Source organism: Triticum aestivum, chromosome 5D (assembly GCF_018294505.1).
Source record: "Triticum aestivum cultivar Chinese Spring chromosome 5D, IWGSC CS RefSeq v2.1, whole genome shotgun sequence".
Classification (NCBI taxonomy): Eukaryota; Viridiplantae; Streptophyta; class Magnoliopsida; order Poales; family Poaceae; genus Triticum; species Triticum aestivum.
This window is the reverse complement of record NC_057808.1, coordinates 566,360,510-566,376,987: the sequence shown is the minus strand read 5'-3', so window position 1 is coordinate 566,376,987 and position 16,478 is coordinate 566,360,510. Positions and strand designations below refer to the sequence as shown.

The 16,478-nt window shown below is 46.6% G+C and overlaps 1 protein-coding gene across 1 annotated transcript; it reads right to left on the bottom strand.

Moving 5' to 3' along the window:
• Window positions 1-2,135: 2,135 nt before the first annotated feature.
• Window positions 2,136-3,438, bottom strand: LOC123126290 (heat shock protein sti1 homolog). The gene is made up of 3 exons (XM_044546653.1): window positions 3,271-3,438; window positions 3,093-3,172; window positions 2,136-2,232 (listed from the first exon to the last, which is right to left on the bottom strand). The coding sequence occupies exons 1-3, from the start codon at window positions 3,436-3,438 to the stop codon at window positions 2,136-2,138; spliced, it is 345 nt and encodes a 114-aa protein (XP_044402588.1).
• Window positions 3,439-16,478: the final 13,040 nt, after the last annotated feature.

Below are 16,478 nucleotides of genomic sequence, written 5' to 3'. Positions count from 1 at the left end.
GATGTATAAGCCAAAGATGGCACCCTACTGATAAACCTAACACATGCTTCGCGAGGCTATATGCTTGAAATAGAGATTCTTCCCTCAAAGATGAAGGAGGTCTTATGAATCTCAGAAGCGATGACAAGAGGAGGAAAGCACATCATCCCCATCCCCCCTCCCACGGCGTGCGGGCACCTCCCGCCTCCCTCCTCATGCCTCCCTCCCCTCGCCTCTCGGCTCGGCAGGCGAGGGCCTACGGGTCGAGTGGCGGCGCGGCGGCAGCAGCTGGAGACGGCGACGCGAGTTGTGGTCGGCGGCCTGAAGGGGCTGCAGCGGAGGTGGTGCGCGGTGGGCTTCAGCGGCGGCAGATGACCAGATCTGGTACCAGTCGGCGAGGGCCACGGGCGGCGCGGACTATGGGCGTCCGCCCCTGCCGTGGCCTCGGCTGGTGGTGGTGGAGGCGCAGCGGCGGTGGCAGATGGGCGTGTTGGTTGGGATCCAGGCATCCTGTCAGCTGGACGACGGCGACAGGGCAATTAGGCTCCCCGGTGAGTATTCTTGCCGTTCAGCAACAATCCTTGGGTCCCCCTTGCCGGTGGCCGGGTTTTGCGTCGGTGGCCTTGCGCGGTTCTGCGTCGGGCGCTGAGGTGAGGCGGCACAGGGGTGTGACCGGTAGGGAGGCTGGCTGGAGGGATGGGTGGCGCCGACGTGCTCGGGCCCCCGTCACTGGCACAGGGGTGTGCCGGTCCGGATGCGTCCGCTCCCCCGCCTCCCCCATTCCCCGGCCGCGTGCTGGTTGTCACAGCTCCGGCGATGTTCAAGGCAGGACGTATGTTGTGGTTGTCGGTCGGTGGTGTTCCTTCGGTGCAAAGTTGATCTCTTTAGATGGTCTTGGGAATCTCTGGATGTTGGGCGGTGGCCCTGGTGGCGGGAGGCGTGGCATTTGGGGGTGGAACCTGCCTCTTAGGTGCGGGTGGGCAGCCATGGTTTTGCGGGGGACGTGGCTGCAGGTGGTTGGCGGAGTAGGGGTGTGTTGGAGGGGTGTGAGTGTCGGGGTTCATCACTTGCACAGTTCCTATCTGGCCGTCGGTGGCGGCGTCTGTGGACGTTGTATTCTTCTTGAAGGCTCCGTCGCGGTGCTCCTGCCCCTTGCGTCGCTCCGGGTGAAAACTTGATCTGTGGATGGGACGGTGGCGGCTATCCGTGATCGTACCCTTCTGGGAGGCACCGTCTTGGAGCCTTTACTTCGTCATTGTCCATCTCACCCCTGCTCGGTGGCTTCAAGTGGTTCTTCATAGCTCATATTTAGTTTGCTTGGTTGTGCCCGAGTGGTGTGAAGGTGCCCGGCCTTTGTATCTAGCCTTGGGTGTGTTCGTGGTGGCGTGCGTTTGTTCGGCTCGCTCAGATGTATGTGGTGATGGTTGCTTTATAATATAAGTCATGGGAAAACCCTTTTTCGACAATGAATCTCAGAAGCAATAATCGTCTGAATTTCGCGAATGATATGGCCAAGTTTTCAACCATTGCCATCCTTGATGTTTGTTACCACTTCCTTGCAGTCTGAGGCAATTACCGCCTGGTTTAGTCCCAGATCTGAAGCTAGTGCATGCCAAAGCTTTAAGGCAAGCCAGTGCTTCAAGGACAGCTGGTTCGATCGGTAATGCCTATGAACACACGAGCAAAGGCGTCTAGATAGATTGATTTGGATTCCCAACCAGTCGCCAAAGGAAGATCTTCACCTTTGAAGGAACCTCTATCTTCACCTTTGAAGTTCTTCCTGGCCACTAGAAGAATCACCGCGACCTTCTAACCAAGCCTCTCGACCAAGTTTAGTTGATACAAGCATTCTAGTATAATACCCGGGCAATCCCAGCGGCTAGAGATGAAAATGGAGTGAAAACTTTTCGCTTATACGGAAGAAAAATGAAAATGAAGAGGAAATATGAAAACGGAAATGAAAATTTGCAAAACGGAAGTGAAAATGGAATTTTTTATACGGAAACGGAAACAAAAATGAAACGTTGTTTTCTGGTGGAACAGACATGGAAACGGAACTTTCCGTTTCCGTGAATACGGAGTTTCTGTGTTTACTATAGGCTTATGACTGCTTTGCAGCCCAACCACCAAACAACACACAATCACACAATGAGCACTTATGTTTCCGTGTCCGCTCTGTATTTGCTCTGTATCTGTTTCCGGTAGTATTTGTTTCCGTTTTCATTTTCGAGGTTTCTGTATTTGTTTCCGCTTCTGCAAACAAATATGAAAACAAATATGATAGCACTTAGTTCCGTCCGTTTCCACTCCATTTTCATCCCTACGAGCGGCTGCCAGGGTCATGGCAACGGAATCCTTCTGTGAAAACCCATACATGTTCACAACGTTAACGGATCTATAAAATCCCCTTAAAAAATATTATGATTCGCAAGCTGCACAAAAAAAAATCCCAGGCCAAAAAAAAATGGCCCATTTTCATGTACATATTTGTTTTTTTTCTATGCCATGTACTATATTGTTACGAAAATCTCCCTAAACTAGTTATGTATGTATTTGTGTATGTACAAAAAAAAACTCGATTTTTCTTAGATGCAGAACTACGTTTTTTTTTAAGTCCTCACTGTAGCCTGTCCTCTGTTGGCACTTTTCGCTCCATCGATCCCTAATGCTGCTTCTTTGCTCATCGGGGTTCACCGAGTTAACTGGTAAAACAACAAGGCCGATTCTGGGATGTTGCATAGCTCCACTCCACAAGAAGCGAAAGAAACCGCATGCCCCGTGCAGTGTTGTTCAAACGGCCTATGCTGCGCCACAAGATGTCCTCAGTGAATTCATAGCTTCCCTGCAACGTTCCCAACACCGATGTACTCCCTCCGTCCCATAATGTAAGTAGTGTCAAAAAACGTCTTACATTATGGGACGAAAGGAGTATGTTAGAATTTTAATGCTTGACTGCGTTGTCCAACAAATGTATGTATGCAATGTATAAATCTCCATCGAGTATGTATGCAGATCACGATCAGAATCGGCTGTACATTCGGATATGACAAGTTATGGGTGGGTGGGGTGGGTTCTTTGAAAAGGGGGGGTTTCGTCGTCAGTTGTAATCATACCGCAACGCAGACTCAATCTCAGGACTCCCTGGGTCCAGCTTGGCTGCATCCAGAAAAGCATCGCATGCAGCCCCATAGTCCTGATGATGATACAGTATAAGATTAGAAACGATGAAGGGCATGTGGCGACAGTCATCAATAACAAACTAGACAACCAGATAGATATCTTCGTTCACACCTTCAATAACATGAGCGCTTGGCCCTGCCGGTAGCAGGCCTTTGGCCAGCCAGGCCTCATTTCTCTGCACGCAAGAGCATCCCGCAAAGCCTCATGTCCATCGCCCATGCAGAGCCAGCAAAAGCTCCTGTCCGACAACAAGGTGGCATCATGACGGTCATACTCCATTGCCTGCATGCACCCAACAGGTTGAACGCAAACTTAGGACATGTCTGATCTGATTATATAAAAACAATAATCACATCTTGCTTGTAACTATTTGTACTTCAAAAGGCGAGAAAGAACGAATTGAAGTTCTGATGAATTTTAGAACTTAGAAGTATACTAGTCTGGACAATATAGTCAATTCAAGCAAATTTCCTTATAGCAGTAACTAAAGTATAAGAATAGGACAATGTTGCAGTAAAGATAATTTCCCACTCTTCCTTGAAAGTAAGAGATATCACAGTAGCCCAAAGTACAAACCCACAGCCCAGAAATAGCCGGCGAACAGACCCAGTGCATGAGGTTGGCCACACAACAGTATTTGCTGCCTGTATGACCAGGAACCTGAGAGTGCGCTGCAACTTCGGGTATTTGCTTCCCTGTGTGAGTCTTTCGCATTTTTTCTCTGTTTTACAGTTGACTGTCTTTCTTTCCCTCTTCTATAATGCAAAAGCAGAGCTACACTGTTCAAGCACAAGAACGGTTCTGCTGTTTAAGGACCCATAGAAGTCCTTGTCAGGTCCTCATGATCAAACTTTCATATGGCATTGGCAATAAAAATTATCTTCAATAAATTGAAGAGAGATGTGTCTCAAAGCAAAGAGTGAGGCCAACTGTACTTATCGGTCACAATGATGATCACTATCTCTAGAGGGAGCATGTAGGACAAGAATAATGTGAAACCAGATCACGATCACCTGACAGCTATTCAAGCAACTTCAGCTAATGAGATGCAGTTCAAGATTACACATCGAGAAACAGGGTGTAGTAGCATACCGCACTGTACAGTGTTGCCGCAGTAAAATAATCGTTTCTCTTGAGAGACTCAACCCGGAGTAACTTAAACTGTTCTATTGTTCTTACATTTGAATGTGCACCCTACAAGACGAAGAAAAACAAATGAATCGGGACTTAGGAATGCAAGTATAAAGCAGTACCTATACTATTAAAGTTCTAAAAATCGATAGGCACTAATTGGGTGGCAGGGTGGTGCCTAGTGCTCGGCTATTGCAGACAATTTTGGAAACAGTGTGTAATATTGTGGCACAAAAAAAGGGGGAGGCGTTTTGGCTCCCGGGAGCACGTGCTCCCGCATGAACAGTAATTCAAAAGTAGTAAAATGTTTTCAAAAAATTCTGAACTTTTTTGTGGATGTTCGTGTCGCAAGCGTCCTTGATAATTTTCATGCGAAACGGAGCAATAGTGTTTCGTTGGTGAAAAAACAAATTTGGGGTAACATCTGGTGTTCAATTGGTTTTGTTTTTTCTGCACAGTCCAAAATGTTTAACCATTTTGCCTAAGAATTTGCAGTTAGCATTTGGATGTGACTATGAAGACATAAAAAATTTGTTGGGATTTTTCTGACATTTAAAAAATCATTTTCGCACGCAGGAGCACGTGCTCCCAGGAGCCAAATTGGATTTCCACACAAAAAATTAGCAGACCAGTCATGTTTCATTTCAGAAACATCTTGATCCTCATCTTGCTCCTGATAGTACAAGCCTACAAGGAAATGTTTATTTCCAGAACTCATGACATCTATCATCTGACCAGTACAACAAAAATTATCTACCACATAAAGAAGTGTGTGTGCCAGATTGCCCTCCCCTCCCCCCCCCCCCCCCCCCCTCTGCCCATCACCCAGTAGGCCACTATGAATATGGCGGCTATTAAGTTTCTTGTATAAGAAACTACTTATCCTGGGCTCGGCAATCATCTACCTTGATCTGCACTTTCTACATACAAATAAACTCACAAGCCCATCAACTCCCAACCAAATTTTTTTTAAAAGATTATCAATAGCATGTATAAAATTCGTGTTCATTGAATCAAAATAGGCAAAAAGAAACATGGCTAATTTTATGTATGGTAATTCTAACTGAGAAACTATAGATTAACAGTTGATGCCAATGTTAAACTAGAAATTATATAAACTAAACAGGATCTAATGCATACCTGTTTCATAGACACTCTTGCATGCCGTATTATTCCGTCAACGCTCCAATCATGCACAGTTGGAATACAAGAAGTTACAGGAAATAAGATCGCAACACCTTCCCTTGTACCACTCAGTGCAGCGAGTTCTATTGGAAACCTACCAAACTGTTATAACCAAAGTTCAACTTCAGAAAAGCACTTCCAGAAAGGCCAGGGAGTGTACTCCACTGGATCATTAGTGAGATAAAAAATAGTTCCGATAATTAAGAAAAAAACGAGAACTAATTGTGAAAATGACTGTAAAAGAACAGTGTTTGTCCCTTTCCACTTTAAACTGTTCCTTCTAGCATCCCCTCGTTCTGTCTGCAACCTGACAACCCTAACGGAACTCGAAACACGATTCCAAATTGTCTTGTTTTCTTCGGCGATGATATTGAGTCTTTAAACATAAGTAGCATTGGTACAGTTAATCTTGTACAAGTCCAACTAACTCATACAAGATATGCAGGATTTCAAAAAAATGGTGAAGCTGTTTCAACTTAGCGATATCTACGACACCATTGAAGAGCTAGGTGATGAAATTAGTCAAAGAATTGCATGATTAAGAATAGAGATATACTAGAGATTTATTTTTATTATTTTCCAATCATCATTGAGGAGCAGACCAACTGTTGGTGAAGGACGAGGAGATTAAGCATAGATGGCTGGAGTACTTCGACAAGATGTTCAATGAGGAGAATGAGAGCTCTACAATTGAACTGGACGACTCCTTTGATGATACTAGCAGGCATTTTGTGCGGAGAATCCAGGAGTTGGAGGTCAAGGAGGCTTTAAAAAGGATGAAAGGAGGCAAGGCGATGGGCCCTGATTGTATCCCTAATAGCTATAGTATGGCAACTAAGCTTTTCAACCTCATTTTTCGGGCAAACAAGATGCCAGAAGAATGGAGACGGAGTATATTATTACCAATCTTCACGAACAAGAGGGATGTTCAAAGTTGTACTAATTACCGTGGAATTAAGCTGATGAGCCATACAATGAAGCTATGGGAGAGTCATTGAGCACCGCTTAAGAAGTATGACAAGCGTGACCAAAAATCAGTTTGGTTTCATGCCTGGGAGGTCAACCATGGAAGCCATTTTCTTGGTATGACAACTCATGGAGAGATACATGGAGCAAAAGAAGGATATGCATATGGTGTTCATTGACTTAGAGAAGACCTACGATAACATACCATGTGGTGGGCCTTGGAGAAACACAAAGTCGCGGCAAAGTACATTAACCTCATCAAGGACATGTACGATATGCATGGAGATATCCCATGGTGTATGCTCTTTGCGGATGATGTGGTGCTAATTGATGATAGTCGGACGGGGGTCAATAGGAAGTTAGAACTATGAAGACAAACCTTGGAATCCAAAGGTTTTAGACTTAGTAGAACTAAAACCGAGTACATGAGGTGTGGTTTCAGTACTACTAGGCACGAGGAGGAGGTTAGCCTTAATGGGCAGATGGTGCCTCAATAGGACACCTTTCGAATATGGGTAAATGCTGCAGAAGGATGGGGATATCGATGAAGATGTGAATCATCGAATCAAAGCCAGATGGATGAAGTAGCGCCATGCGTCTGGCATTCTCTGTGACGAGAGTGCCACAAAAGCTAAAAGGCAAGTTCTATAGGACGGCAGTTCGACCTGCAATGTTGTATGACGCTGAGTGTTAGCCGACTAAAAGACGACATGTTTAACAATTAGGTGTGGCAGAGATGCGTATGTTGAGATGGATGTATGGCCACACAAGGAAGGACCGAGTCCGGAATGATGATATACGAGATAGAGTTTGGGTAGTGTCGATTGAAAGAAGCTTGTCCAACATCGTCTGAGATGGTTTGGGCATATTCAGCGTAGGCCTCCAGAAGCGCCAGTGCATAGAGGACGGCTAAAGCGTGCCGGTAATGTCAAAAGAGGTCGGGATAGACCAAACTTGACATGGGAGGAGTCCGTAGAGAGTGATCTGGAGGACTGGAGTATTACCAGAGAACTAGCCATGGACAAGGGTGCGTGGAAGCTTGCTACCCATGTGCCAGAACCATGAGTTGGTTGCGAGATCTTATGGGTTTCACCTCTAGCCTACCCCAACTTGTTTGGGACTAAAGGCTTTGTTGTTGTTGCTGTTGTCCAATCATCTATCTGGATTATTTGAGCCACAAGATCAGGCGGCACTCTCAAAATGCGGCCAACCCTTCACATATCAAAGGGATCAAACTATATGACAATGCCAATAGCACAACAGCTTAAACTAAGATGGTGGTGTCGTCAAGTTAGCTATATGTCACAGTATCAATGACGAAGCCAGGTTTACCAGAATGAGTGTACAGAGTTCAAGATTTTATAAATTCCCTAGCTATTTTCCAATTTGAATGTATTTTATATACTTAGTTTATGATTTCTTACCATGAATTGGTGTATGTACACCCATGTCCACTTGTGGCTCCACCCATGCACATGCTAAGAGATAGGTGCTTCAAGAAATAGATATAACGGTCCTAAAACGAAATGAAAAATGCCAGCACCTCATTGGTTCTAGTATTGTTCCAAATGGTAAATGTCGCAGGAATTTCACGTGGATTGGGGGATTTTGCAAAGGCAAGGCACACGTGGATGACCTAGGTTAGGGCCCCTATTCTAGGGGTAACACCCTATCCTGCTGGATGTTTTCTATCATATGAACAGTATGGTTACAATAAGGGGTTGACGAGTGATGACCATGGATGGCGTGTCTGCTAGAGACTTCGTATATCTGTCTTCGCCTCTTCTAAGATCTCGGGCCATCCTTTTCCTACATGAGACGACGAGGATGTAGAGTACAATGGCTGTTATGAGCCATGATGATGGTCGTTACTAATGGAATTACCCCCAACGCCATAATGCCTCCATTTATTGACCACGTCTGGTTCAGTCAGATGGACGCCACGACATTTATTAGCTTGATGGACTTTAAGATGTCGTCCCAACCGAGTGACTCCTGATGTGGACTCGGGTTGTTCAAACCTGCTAGGCTAAATCGTTGTCATGGGCCTACCTTGGGGGGATCCCGCCGTCAATAGCCCCCAAGTCCTTCAAGGTCTCAGGGATGGTGCTGATTCCTTGATTAAGGAAGGTTCTCCTGGAAGAACCAACTGAAATAGTTGTCGCGCCGCTTGATGAGAGCCCTTGATGGTCTTGAAAAGTACCTGAAAAGGTATATGTTGTTTGTAGTAAAGACTCACTGATACCTAACACACTCGCCTAAGAGCTTTGCTTATGGCTTGTAGGGAAGCCTATCATAAATTCCAAGTGATCCTTGAAGAACTGGGCTTATCCGAGTGGGTCATTGTCGGTTGTTCACCTAAGAAGGTTCATTCTTTCGATCTTCATTTTCAGAACCGAGTTCTCGCACTTGGGCATTTGGTTGGGAAAACAACTAGTGCCGTTGGGGAAGCTGAGTCTGTTGTTTAGTGTTGGCAATGCCAAGTGATCTGAGACTTGAGGGAGCAGATCGTCGACGCCATCTCTTGAGGATAGCTTGTGTCCGAGCGGATGCAACCAGTGAAGAACCGGGTGTGTTGTGAGCGGAGTCAAAATCATGTTGTATCCACCAACCGCCAGCGACACCGTCTGAATTGGTCAAGCTTCGGTCAAAGAGACTTCTACGACGCACAAAGGGCCGCGACTGTCAGACGGATCACTTTAATGTCTCATTGACTACGCACAATTAATGCGAGCAATCAAGTGGATGCCACCCGGGGCACTGCCCCAAGAAGCTCCTCAGATTCCCATGCGAGGCATGCGTGGCGTGGTTGTAGCCTCGGCAACCGACTGGACAGGATACGTCGAGAGGATGAGGGGCGGATGGAGAGACTTGCCTCCATACGGATGAGCCCGTCGAAAGATCTGACCTGGAGAAGGATGCCCAACGAAGAGGCAGTGTCGAACCCACGGGAGAGCGAGCATGTACTTCACAAGCCATTCATTGACCGAGGTATGTCCCTGCCCCTACACGATTTCGTGCGAGGGCTCCTCTTCTTTTACATCATTGAACTCCACCATCAAAATCTGAATGGAGTCTTGCACATTGCATGTTTCATCATGTTGTGTGAGTGCTTCCTAGGCACCCATCCACATTGGGGTCTCTGGAAGTGGATCTTCGTCATGAAGCCACATACAATGGAGAAAGGTGGGCGGATGTCGGTCTGTGGGGGAACCGGCGTTCAGCTTGTGTCGCAAGATGTTTATTTCTCGCTCATGTTCTCCAACACTCACAAGCTCTGGCAAGCCGACTGGTTTTACATCCAGGATGTGCGCACACAAGCTAGCCACAAGACCTCCCGTGAGCTCGATTGGCTGGAAACCTCAGCTGACAAAGGAGAGGCATGAAGCCAAGCTCTTGATGGAGAGGATTCGGGAGCTCAAGAATCACAGACTCACTAGGGTCGACATGATCATGACTTCGGTTGATCAACGCATCCAACCCCTCCACGTGAGAGCTCACCCGATGTGGGAGTACTCAGGCACCAATGACTCCACTTGAACGTCCCCAAAAGATTCCAAAGACAAGCACTTCTTTGCTTGGATGGAGAGCATGACTAAGGAACGCGAGAAGCTCTTCCCATTGGCACCAGTACCGGCCTTCGACTTTGATAACCAACCTCCCGATGTAAGTTGGTTGAAACCCTCAAGTGAAATTTCTTCTATCTGTTTCTCACACTAAATACATATCTTCACTTCACAGGATTTCTTATCCTCCCCTCCATGCAGCCCGATCCCGAGGGTGGTCAGGCTGCATAGATGCCTCAGCTAGAGGTCATGTTTGATGACAAAGGTTATGTGGTGCGCGAAGAGGAGATGATGGAAGGCATGGATTAGTTGCTGGGCCTCTTAGACGATCACAAGGATGATGATGTGAGCGAGGTCCATCCCCCAACCACAACAATTCCGAAGAGAAGGGTGGCTACGAGGTTACTAGATCGGAAACGTCTTAGCCAAAGCCCAACGGGACACAGGAAGAGCCGGAGCCAAGCAAACGCACGCCGCGCCGACAAACCCAGAGACGCAAAATCATGCGCCCTCACCAACAATCCCCAGGTCGGATGCACTAGCCGGCGTGTGTAGTGAAGATGCTCGAACGAGGACCCTGCTTTTCGGTACTTGTGTTGATTTAGATGTTTGCTGAAGTTGTGGCCGGCTGAAATTGCAGTGTCTAGTTGCCCCTGTGCATCATGGGGGTCGGTCGGGAGAATAACCTATGCTCCAGGACCACATAAGCTTAGGTGCTCCAGCGCGAACACTGCTGTTGGATCTAGATTTTGCGAGAATTATCAAACTCCTAGGGGATTTTTGCAAAAATTCACGAGCTCTCTTGGTGAACATTGGATCTGAGATCACACAGTCTTGATTTCGTCCAACTCTTTTATTCTGATCTGGTGGTAGCCTAAATAGGCGTCCTCTTAGCTAGTCGTGGAATCAATCACCTGGTCGATACGGGGCAGAGCAAATGGATCCTTGGAGCACGCCTTTTTCAAACGGTTGGTAATCAACACACATGCGCTATGTTTGGTTCTTCTTGGGAACCATGACTGGGTTTGCTAGCCGATCCGGGTGGAAGACTTCTCGGATGAAGCCGGCTTTGAGTAGTCGGGTGATCTCTTCACTGATGGCTCTGCGCATGTCTTCCGCGAAGCGACTAAGGGTCTGCTTTACCAGCTTCGCCCCTTAATGACGTTGAGTTTGTGCTTGGCAATGTCCCTTGGGACCCTGGCATGCCAGGACGAAAATTTCCTAATTCTCATGGAGTTCCTCCACGAGCGCACTTTCCTTGGGCAAGAAGATCGGTGGCAATTTGCGTTGTCTTCAATGAGTCATCGGGATGGATTCAAACCTTCTTGGTGTCCTTACCAACTGGAAGGAGGACTTGGTGGTCAGCTTCTTGTGTGATGGCAGCTTCTCGGCATCAGCCTCCTTCTGGATCTCAACCAGCTCCTCAGTCACAATCAGGGTCTCGATGATGGCCGCATTGGCGTCATCGCACTGATTAGAGTGCTTAGGGTTGACCGAGTGTCATGCCCGGCCTATCCACTAGTAAGCACAACTAGGTGGTGGGACATCTCTTGGAGGCTGGTCCCACATGGAAGTCACTGGATGCGAGGCTACATATATAACAAGGGAATCACAGGAGAAGTCAGGGAATGAATGACTGAAACTTCTGAAGCCCCTCACCACCTCTCTGTATTCCTCACATCTCCTTGCTGATTTCTCATCCCAAATCCTCATTGTATCTTCAACTTGTATCAACGATTGGTACTGAATCCGTCTGTCCATCCCATCTCCGTACTTGGGTCGTGACACCGAGATCATGATCACCCTATTAGGGCCTGGCATCTTGAGCTTGAGGTAGACGTAGCAAAGCCTAGCCATTAACTTGGCATAACCAGACAGCCCAAGATGGCGTGGTAGCCACTCTGAAGGTTAACCACCTCAAAGCTAAGGATCTTGAACCAAAAGTTGTCATCGTCGCCGAATACGACCTCCATGGCCTCTCCGACTGAAGGCGCTTCATGATGCTTGGATGGCCTCTCCTTCATGTCATGGAACTTGCAGGGCTGATCGAGGATCTCATCAAATGATAACTTCTAAAATTTGCTATACTGCCACTAGTGGATATGCTGCACATTGTCGCTGTCGTTGGAGTCAGAGCGATCCTTCTTCCTAGAGGGTTCGACATTCGCCTTGCCTTTGTCCTAAGCAGTCGGGACCTTTGGGCATATGGTTTCTTCACCGATGGTGTACTTGTTGGCAATCTCCATGAGCCGACCCATGGTCAGCACCTCGGTGCAGGCCAGCTTCTACCTCAGGTGCTCATAGGTAACTCCCTGCTTGAAGGCCTGAATGGCCTGCGGCTCTACGACGTTCTCAGTGGAGTTGCGAAGACGGGACCAGCGATTGATGTATTCACGAACAGGCGCTTCGTCCTTCTAGACGCAATTTCAAGGATTCTGACACTTTGTCGGGCCCTTGCGTACGTGCCCTCAAAGTTCTTGAGAAAGGTATCACATAGGTCATCCTCGTAAATGTTGTCTACTAGCAAGTTGTTAAGCCATGCTCACGCCTAACCCTCCAACATCAAGCGAAGATTACCACTAGTAGAAAAAGAGGCTTCCATACGCCCCCATTAGTCCCCAAAATAATCGAACCACGAACAAAGGGGTCTTTAGTCGCGGTTCGGGAGGAGACCCGCGACCAACTATCTGGGCCCAGCGCACGCTGGCGGACGGGAGGGGCTTTAGTCCCGCTTGGCCTGGCCAACCGGGACTAAAGGTCCCCGAAGGCCTTTAGTCGCGGTTGGCCAGGCCAACCGGGACTAAAGGCCCATCCAGCTGGCGGATGGGTGGGGCTTTAGTCCCGGTTGGCCTGGCCAACCGGGACTGAAGGTCCCCGAAGGCCTTTAGTCCGACGGGGAGTTGAGACACCCTGCTGATGGAACGCAATGGAGAAAGATCGACAGAGTGTTCAAAGATTTTGCAGCTGACGCAAGGAACATAAGATTTGGTCTAAGTACTGATGGCATGAATCCTTTTGGCGAGCAGAGCTCCAGCCATAGCACCTGGCCCGTGACTCTATGCATCTACAACCTTCCTCCTTGGTTGTGCATGAAGCGGAAGTTCATTATGATGCCAGTGCTCATCCAAGGTCCAAAGCAACCCGGGAACGACATCAATGTGTACCTAAGGCCATTAGTTGATGAACTTTTACAGTTGTGGGCCAGACCTGGTGTACGTGTCTGGGATGAGCACAAAGGAGAGGAATTTGACCTACGAGCGTTGCTTTTTGTAACCATCAACGATTGGCCTGCTCTCAGTAACCTTTCGGGACAGACAAATAAGGGATACAATGCATGCACGCACTGCTTACATGCGACTGAAAGTGTACGTTTGGTTACTTGTAAGAAGAACGTGTACCTGGGTCATCGTCGATTTCTTCCCCGAAATCATAACGTAAGAAAGAAAGGCAAGCATTTCAACGGCAAGGCAGATCACCGGCCGAAGCCTGCGGAACGTACTGGTGCTGAGATATTTGATATGGTCAAGGATTTGAAAGTCATCTTTGGAAAGGGTCCTGGCGGACAATCAGTTCCGCGGGGAGTTGACGGGCACGCACCCATGTGGAAGAAGAAATCTATATTTTGGGAGCTAGAATATTGGAAAGTCCTAGATGTCCGCTCTGCAATCGACGTGATGCATGTTACGAAGAATATTTGCGTGAACCTGCTAAGCTTCTTGGGTGTGTATGGGAAGACAAATGATACAAAGGAAGCACGGCAGGACCAGCAACTTTTGAAAGACCCAGATGACCGGCATCCGGAATGGTTTCAAGGTCGTGCCAGCTACGCTCTTACCAAAGAAGAGAAGGTCATTTTTTTTGAATGCCTGAGCAGTATGAAGGTCCCGTCTGGCTTCTCGTCGAATATAAAGGGAATAATAAACATGGCGGAGAAAAAGTTCCAAAACCTGAAGTCTCACGACTGCCACGTGATTATGACGCAATTGCTTCCGATTGCTTTGAGGGGGCTCCTACCGGAAAATGTTCGAGTAGCCATTGTGAAGCTATGTGCATTCCTCAATGCAATCTCTCAGAAGGTAATCAATCCAGAAGAGCTACCACGGTTACAGAACGATGTGGTCCAATGCCTTGTCAGTTTCGAGTTGGTGTTCCCACCATCCTTCTTCGATATTATGACGCACCTCCTGCTCCACCTAGTCGAAGAGATTTCCATTCTCGGTCCTGTATTTCTACACAATATGTTCCCCTTTGAGAGGTTCATGGGAGTATTAAAGAAATATGTTCGTAACCGTGCTAGGCCAGAAGGAAGCATCGTCAAGGGCTATGGAAATGAGGAGGTAATTGAGTTCTGTATTGACTATGTTCCTGACCTTAAGCCGATAGGTATTCCTCAATCGCGGCACGAGGGGAGACTAAGTGGAAAAGGCAAGATCGGAAGGAAATCCATGATATGTATGGACGGTCATTCTATGACTGAAGCACACCACACAGTTCTGCAAAATTCCAGCTTTGTGGCTCCGTACTTCGAGCAACACAAGAATATTTTACGCTCGGACAACCTGGGGAAGCCTGAATCCTGGATTAGAAAGGCCCACATGGAGACTTTCGGCAGTTGGTTGCGAAAACATTTAATGAATGACAATGATGTTGGAGATCAGCTGTACATGTTGGCCAAGAAACCATCTTCGACTATAACGATTTTCCAAGGGTACGAGATAAATGGGAATACATTTTACACCATCGCCCAAGATAAAAAGAGCACCAACCAAAACAGTGGTGTCCGCTTTGATGCAGCAACCGAGAATGGGCGAAAGGTCACATATTATGGTTACATAGAGGAGATATGGGAACTTGACTATGGACCCTCCTTTAAGGTCCCTTTGTTCCGGTGCAAATGGTTCAAGCTAACAGGAGGTGGGGTAAAGGTGGACGAGCAATACGGAATGACAATGGTGGATTTCAACAATCTTGGTTACCTTGACGAACCATTCGTCCTTGCCAAAGATGTCGCTCAGGTTTTTTATTTGAAGGACATGAGTAGCAAACCGAGGAAACGGAAAGATAAGAAAACGATCAGTACATCATGCGATGATCCAAAGCGCCACATTGTTCTTTCAGGGAAAAGAAACATCGTGGGAGTGGAGGACAAGACAGACATGTCAGAAGATTATAATATGTTTGGTGAAATTCCGCCCTTCAAAGTGAACACTGACCCAAGCATTAAGTTAAATGATGAGGATGCTCCATGGATACGGCACAATCGTAAGCAAGCAGGGACACAAGGGAAGAATTGATGTGTAATAATTTATTGTACCAAACTTTGTATTTGGTCGATGAACTGAATGATGTATCAAACCTTTTGTCAAACCTTCAAGGGATTTTAAAATGAATTAGTTTTATTTTTCTGATTTTTTTGATATATAATTGTATTTTTAAGATTTTAAAATGAATTAGTTTTATTTTTCTGTTTTTTTTGATATATTATTTGTATTTTTAAGAATTTAAAATGAATTAGTTTTATTTTCTGATTTTTTATATATAATTGTATTTTAAAGATTTTAAAATGAATTGGAAACAAAATAATATAAACTTTAATAAAATATACAAGTACAAACAAAATAAAATAAATTTTAATAACATAAATAAAATTGATTCAACTAAAATTATCGAAGTATTTTCTGTTCAAAATCATTGAAAGCTAAAAGAATTTTCATAAAGAACTTTTTTTGTTAGAAACTTTAATAGCAAAAATAATTATCATAAAGTAAAATAAATAAGTAATTAGAAACAAAATAAAATAAAATAAATAAGTTTTTTGTTGTAAGTAGAAACAAAACAAAATAAATAAAGCAAAAAAGAAAACAAAAAACAGGCAAAAAATAAAAAATATGCCACCTACTGGGCCACCACGGCCTGAATACGACTAGAAACCCATCGTTGGGCCAGGATTCAGGCCCGCAGAAGGCCCAGTAGGCCCATCAGGCATAGCAGTGACAATTAGGCCCGTAAGCCTGCAATGGAGAGGAGCTCAAGAGGGGAGCGGCAGTGGGGCTTATAAACCACTGCGCGCCCCTCTCAACTAGCGAGGTGGGACTAAACTAGCGAGGGGAGCGGCAGTGGTAGCAGCACAATGCCTTTAGTCCCGGTTGGGGAGGCGGACCGCGACTAAAGGGTACCCTTTAGTCGCGGTTGTTGTCCCCAACCGTGACTAAAGGGTCTTTCTGCGCGGGAACGAAAGCGGCGCCAAAACCCTTTAGTCCCGGTTGGGGCGGCGGACCGTGACTAAAGGTACCCTTTAGTCGCGGTTGGTGTGGCCAACCGCGACTAAAGGGTACCTTTAGTCGCGGTCCGCCTCCCCAACCGGGACTAAAGGTACGTCTATATATACTGCACTTAGCAGTTTCGCCACTTCCCATTCTCCTCTCTCTCGACGCCGAAGCCCTGCCCTGCCCCCGACGCCGATCGACGCCG

Excerpts from the sequence above, each read along its gene's own strand:
- LOC123126290 (XM_044546653.1), bottom strand. The coding sequence starts at position 3,438 with ATGGAGTATGACCGTCATGATGCCACCTTGTTGTCGGACAGGAGCTTT. Across the intron at positions 3,173-3,270 it reads AAGCGCTCATGTTATTGAAG|GACTATGGGGCTGCATGCGA; the intron begins GTGTGAACGAAG and ends TATCATCATCAG. Across the intron at positions 2,233-3,092 it reads GAGATTGAGTCTGCGTTGCG|AAGCGGAAACAAATACAGAA; the intron begins GTATGATTACAA and ends ATTTGTTTGCAG.